This window comes from Tursiops truncatus, chromosome 19, assembly GCF_011762595.2.
Source record: "Tursiops truncatus isolate mTurTru1 chromosome 19, mTurTru1.mat.Y, whole genome shotgun sequence".
Classification (NCBI taxonomy): Eukaryota; Metazoa; Chordata; class Mammalia; order Artiodactyla; family Delphinidae; genus Tursiops; species Tursiops truncatus.
The window spans coordinates 55,568,436-55,574,700 of record NC_047052.1 but is presented as its reverse complement, the minus strand read 5'-3'; the positions used below and the strand labels follow the sequence as shown (position 1 = coordinate 55,574,700).

The window sequence follows — 6,265 nt, the reverse complement described above, 5'->3', positions numbered from 1 at the left end:
TATATTTCATTCTTTTTTATGGCTGAGTAGTATTCCATCACATATATATCCATCATATATCCATCACATATTCCATCATATATCTATGATGCAATACTATTCAGCCATAAAAAAGAATGAAATAACGCCATTTGCAGCAACATGGATGCAACTAGAGATGGTAATATTAAGTGAAGTAAGAGAAACACAAACATTATACAGTATCACTTACGTGAGGAATCTTAAAAATAGTACAAATGAACTTATTTACAAAACAGGAACAGACTCACAGACATAGAAAACAAACTTATGGTTACCATAGGGGAAATGTAGGGGGAGGGATAAATGGGGAGAAGGGATAAATTGGGAGTATGGGGTCAGCATATGCACAGTACTATAGATAACCGGTAGCGCGCTGGCCATGCATGTGTCTCTTGCTTCCACAGTGTTTGGACTGAACAGACCCAAGGGCGCCCCTTCCTCCAGACTCGGACCACCCTCCAAGCTTTTTTCCAGTCACAACCTTGGAATCACCCACTCAACTCTCCTCGCCCTCCGGGACCAGCCAACACCATTTTCTGAGCTTAGCTCCTTACTGCCGACCAAGCATGAGCTCCCAGATTGGTCACAATTACTCCGCCAGGTAGAGGCCGCAGTCACCCGCCTGGTAACGTGCATCTGCCGCTCTCCCACACCTACCTGTCTCTGCGCTTCTCTTCCCACACGACGCGGCAGCTCGCAAGGGCGTGAGACATCGTTTCGCGAACTGGCCGAGGAGAAGCCGGAGGGCCCGAGCTCACTGGAAAAGGCAAAAGCAGCGCTGTGGCCGCGCCCTCTTCCAGGACGTGCCGAAGCCGTCCCAGGAGCGTGGGGAAAGCCCAGGACGCCGTGGAAGCCGCCCGGCTGACGGAGAAGAACCTGCGCCAGGCCCTGTGGGTCCGCAGGCCCTGGGCTCTGCCCGCGCAGACTCCACCTCTGGACTTCCTGGAGCCACTTCCTGGATGAGCAGGTGAAGCTCATCAAGAAGATGGGCGACCGCCTGACCAACCTCCGCAGGCTGCTCGGCCCCCAGGCAGGGCTGGGCGAGTGACTCTTCCAAAGGCTCAGCCTCAGGCACCACTAGGAGCCCCTGGAGCCCAGCGGCCTGTGAGGAGCCCCTCCGGGGTCAGGGCTTCTGCCTGCAGCCTCTCCCTGCAGCCACTGGGCAGCTTGTTAACCGCCCTGGAGCCCTCTCCGAGCCCTGGGCCAAAGGGAAACAATAAAGCTTTCTGCAGCAAAAAAAAAAAAAAAAAAAAAAAAAAAAAGATAACCAACAAGGACCTACTGTATAGCACAGGGTACTATATTCAATATCTTGTAATAAATTATAACGGAAAAAAATGTTTAAAGGAATATTTCTATCCAAAAAAGAATATATATGTATATATGCATATATATGTATATCAGAATCACTTTGCTGTACACCTGAAACTAACACAATATTGTAAATCAACTATACTTCAATAAAAAGGAAAAAAATTGGAACCAACCCAATGTCCTTCAACAGGAGAATGAAAAAATGTACTATGGCATCATCACCAGTGGGCTATCACACCAGCATTGACAACGAGTGACTAGACTACAGGTATCCATGTTTACAAATATAAAAAACAATGTCGAGGGGGCAAGAAGTTAGAGAAGCTTACACTGAAATGATATCATTTATCCTAAATGTGTTAACATACGCAGAACAATATCATGTTGTATCAGATACGTAGCAAAATAGGAAGGCATGCGTGGGAATGATAAACAGAAAATGCAAAATCTAATAACCTCAGGGGAGGGAGGGAGGAAAATGGATGGGGGGATACACAGAGGGCTTAGACTGCTTCTGTAAAGTTGTATAGTCTTCTAAGTTTATTAGTGAGGATAGGGAGCCATTTACATGATTCCAAATAATTTTGGTATACAGAAATGGTTCAAAATAAAATTAAGAAAAGACTCCCTAGGACTTCCCTGGTGGCACAGTGGTTAAGAATCCACCTGCCAATGCAGGGGACACATGTTCAATCCGGGAAGATCCCACATGCCGCTGAGCAACTAAGCCCATGCGCTACAAATACTGAACTCGCGTGCCACAACTACTGAGCCCACGCGCCTAGAGCCTGCGCTCCACAACAAGAGAAGCCACCACAATGAGAAACCCGCGCACTGCAACAAAGAGTAACCCCTGCTCGCCACAACTAGAGAAAGCCCACCTGCAGCAACAAAGACCCAATGCAGCCAAAATAAAAAAGAAGAAGAAAAAAGACTCCCTAGGTTTATCAGTCAAGATACAATAGGTTCTGCTGCAGTAACAAACAACCCCAAAGCTCAGTGGCTTTAATCAAACAAATGATAATTTTAAATGCTATATATCCAAGGAAGATGAGCATCAGTTTCTGGTCACTGTAGATACATACTCTGGAATTCAGGCTGATGGAAACTTCACTTCACCCAGCAGATCCCCACACACAGAACAGCCTGGATGGAAAGTGGTGAACAGCTTGCAGGCTCTTATCTTGTGCTGAAGTTGACACACATTGGTTTCACTTATAGTTCATTGGGCAAAGGGAATCACATGGCCACGTCTAACTGCAAAGGAAAATGCAATCTTAATCATGTTCCCATAAGGAGGAGAAACAGAGAATTTAGGAATGACCTTCATGTTTAGCATCTCCTACCCTGCCCTGCCAAGAAAACAACTTAAGGTTGTTCCAAAGATCTTGCATATCTCTTTCTTATTAGGTTTTACAACCCTCTACACTTTTGTACATGAGAAAATGCAGGCACAGTCGAGAGAAGTATGTTGACCTCTCCAAGGTCACGCAGCCAGGCCATGAAATTAACAGTTGGAGGGCTAAGGCCTCAGCCCTGTCCTTGGTGCTGCCGAAAACCGCCAGTCTTTGGGCTCTTTCCTCCAAAAGAGCATTTCCCGGGACTTCCCTGGCGGTCCGGTAGTTAAGACTCCGCACTTCCACTGCAGGGGGCACCAGTTCATCCCTGGTCGGCAACTAAGATGCCGCATGCCGTTGCGCGTGGCTGAAAAAAAGGCGTTTCCCAAACGTTACACCACACCACCTAAGGTCTTTTGCAAATAAATCCCAGTATCACCAGTGTTGCTGTTTGCTGAGTATCTTTCTGCAAACGGACTTTAAACACCTTACATTCATAAACTTTGCCTCACTGGGTTATCACAAGCCATGCAGAGGAGGTGACCACAAAAACGTGTAACATGAAAGGAGAACAAAGGTTATTCAATTCTGGTCAGTGTCAACTGACTGCCAGAGCTTACTCATATAGGTTAAAATGAGAAATTCGAATTAGTTCGCAGCCACCCAGTAACCCACGCAGGCTGTCTCCTGCGGGAAGTGACAGGCAGTTAGGAAGAAATTCATCACTTTCTCCCCGGGGAGGGGGAGACCCGGCTCCTGGGAAGCCCCGGCCCGTCCTCCAGTGCGCCTGCGCCAAGGCGCTGACGCCAACCCAGGGCACGCCCCCTCCCGGAGCGACCGCGGGCCTCGGGGGCGGGGCCTGGGCACAAGATGGCCGCTGCGCGCCCGGAGCCCCGGAGTCCGAGCTCAGCGGCCCCGGAGCCGAGATCCCCGGAGCCTCCGGACCTGGTGCGGGCGAGGAAGGGGCCTGGGCGGGGAGCTCGAGGCGGGAGGAGGGCGCAGGCGTGGGCGGGGCCAGGGCGGGGCTTAGGGCTGGGCAGGGAAGGTATTTAGTGCTCCGGCCCTGGGGGCGGTGCTTTCTCGGGGTGGGCGAGGGGTGGGGCTTAGCACGGAGCCTATGAGGGTGGAGGGGCGGGGCCTGAGTGGGGGTGGAGCCTGAGGAGGGGGTTGGGCGGAACATCTGAGCTGGTGATAGGTCCAGAGAGAGGAGTCCCGGGGATGAAGTTTGTCTAATTAGGGGGCGGAGCCTTCAGAGGGCGGGGCCTCAGAAATTCTAAGGTGGAAAGTTGGGAAGGTGACCCTGAAAGACAAAGGTGTGGGGTTATGGTTGGGGCATGCACGTTGGGGTGGGGGGATGATTCTGCAAGGGTCTGAGTGATGCGTCCTGATGCCCAGGGGAGGATTTGGGGGGAGAAATGACTGCTCCAGGTGACCTTGGAACCCCACTCAGGATGGGAGAGTATCTGAGGACAACCATTCATTCAACAGACATTTACTCAGCTCCTACTTGGGCTAGACAGATGGAGAGGTGAATGAGACACATAAGCTGTATTCTTTTGCAGCTTGCAGTTGGGTAGGGAAGAGAGACAATAGACGAGACTTATTGTGTTACGTTCTATAAAAAAGAGTGAGCTGATAGAGTTGGGGGGTAGGGAAGCTAAATTTAGAAGAGAGAAGTCAGCTGTGTGCCGGCTTATATTTACACTAGGGTCAGAGAGATAAGCGGGAGCCAGATCATGATGGGTAGTAGATGGCGTTTTTGGATTTTAAGAGCAGTTGGAATCATGGGAGGGTTTTGAGTGGGAAAATGACTGCTGTCTGATTTCCGTTTTCAAAAGGTCATTCGGGCTGCTTTGGGGAGGTGGGTTATAAGGGAGCAGGCGTAGGAACAGAGTCATTCAGAGGGTCAGGGGACTTGGCAAGAAATGATTGGCTTAATTGTAAGTGGGGTGGAGGAGAGAAATGGCTGGATCTGTGATATATTTTGGACAGGAGGGGAAGTCTTGGTGGTCACACGGCAGAATCTCAGAGGAAGGAGAGCCGAATCTAGAAATTAAGGGGCTCAGTATGTTACAGAGTGTGTTTTAGTAAGTGTGTTTAATACGTGTGTTTAATAAGGCGTAGTGGGGAGGCCTTGAGGCAGAGTCCACAGGCTCCTTGTTTCTCCCCCCCCCCCCGCTTCACCCAGGTCCTGGTGCCTGATGATAGCCGCCCGGCCACCCCCCCGAGTGACCTCATCGAGATCCAGGTGGTGAAGGTGACGGATACCACGCTGGTACCTGAGCCCCCGGAGCCAGGTTCTCTCCACTGTGCCTTGTGCCCAGCTGTCTTCCGGCTGGTCTCCGAGCTGCTGTTCCACGAACACGGCCACCTGGCGGGGGCTGAGGGTGGTGGGCAGGGTGGGGACCCAAGCCGGTGTCATGTGTGTGGCCACAGCTGTCCAGGCCCCGCCAGCCTCCGTGCCCACTACAGCCTGCACACGGGAGAGCGGCCCTACCGCTGCCCGCTCTGCCCCCGGGCCTTCAAGGCCCTGGCACCTCTGCTGCGGCACCAGCACCGACACGGGGTGGAGCCGGGGACCTCTCAAAGGCCTCCGGAGGCGGCGGCGGCTCAAGAACAGCGGCCCGGGGTGCCCCAGGAGAGGTCGGAGGTGGTGATGGCTGCGGCGGCCGCAGGCGCGGCGGTGGGGAAGCCTTTCGCCTGCAGGTTCTGCGCCAAGCCGTTCCGCCGCTCCTCAGACATGCGAGACCACGAGCGGGTGCACACGGGCGAGCGGCCCTACCACTGCGGCGTGTGCGGCAAGGGCTTCACCCAGTCCTCGGTGCTCAGCGGCCACGCCCGCATCCACACTGGCGAGCGCCCCTTCCGCTGCACCCTCTGCGATCGCACTTTCAACAACTCCTCCAACTTCCGAAAGCATCAGCGCACCCACTTCCACGGGCCGGGACCGGGGTTGGGAGACTCTGGAAGCCAGCTGGCATCGGGGGCCGACGGGTCAGGGAGTGGGTGTGGGGCAGGAAACACTCTGGAAGAGGGACGTGGGGAGACCGCCAAACTGAAGGTGGAGATCGACCAGTAGTCTGGGAGAGCAGGAACGTGGGAGGTAGGCGGCAGGTTGCAGGGGAGGGGTGGGTGGGATACGGAGGCAGGGGAGGAAGGGGAGAGGTTGGGGGAGAGGTGACGTAAGAGCCCACGGAGATGGCAACGAGCGGCCAGGGTGGGTTAGCAGAGGGAGAAGCGGGCTCAGGACGCTCACAAGCCACCCAGCACCCGCATGAGATTCAGAGGAAGGCACAGAGGCAGCCCTGTGGATGCCCAGCAAATGCAAGGAACACGGGCTCGATTTCATTGCCCCGTTTGCCCCCCTGATGGGTTGTCCTCGCGCAAGACACAGCTTGCGGCAGCAGAGCTGAGCACTGCAGAGGGGGGACCAGGATGGAACATTTTGCCTACCTCGCTGGATTGCACTGACCATGGGATGCCTACCCGTCCTCAGGCAGAAGATGCCCACCGGGTCCTCCATAAAGAGACTGGGACCCCATCACCTCAAAGCCAGAGGGTCCCCAAGTCATAGCCAGGAGCGCTCAGGTCGC

At 53.6% G+C, this 6,265-nt stretch overlaps 1 protein-coding gene across 1 annotated transcript; it reads left to right on the top strand.

Annotated features, from left to right (window-relative positions):
• The first annotated feature begins 3,515 nt into the window (after positions 1–3,515).
• Positions 3,516–5,799, top strand: ZNF784 (zinc finger protein 784). Its single transcript, XM_033846194.2, has 2 exons — positions 3,516–3,620; positions 4,861–5,799. The coding sequence occupies exons 1-2, from the start codon at positions 3,543–3,545 to the stop codon at positions 5,749–5,751; spliced, it is 969 nt and encodes a 322-aa protein (XP_033702085.1). The 5' UTR covers positions 3,516–3,542; the 3' UTR covers positions 5,752–5,799.
• Positions 5,800–6,265: the final 466 nt, after the last annotated feature.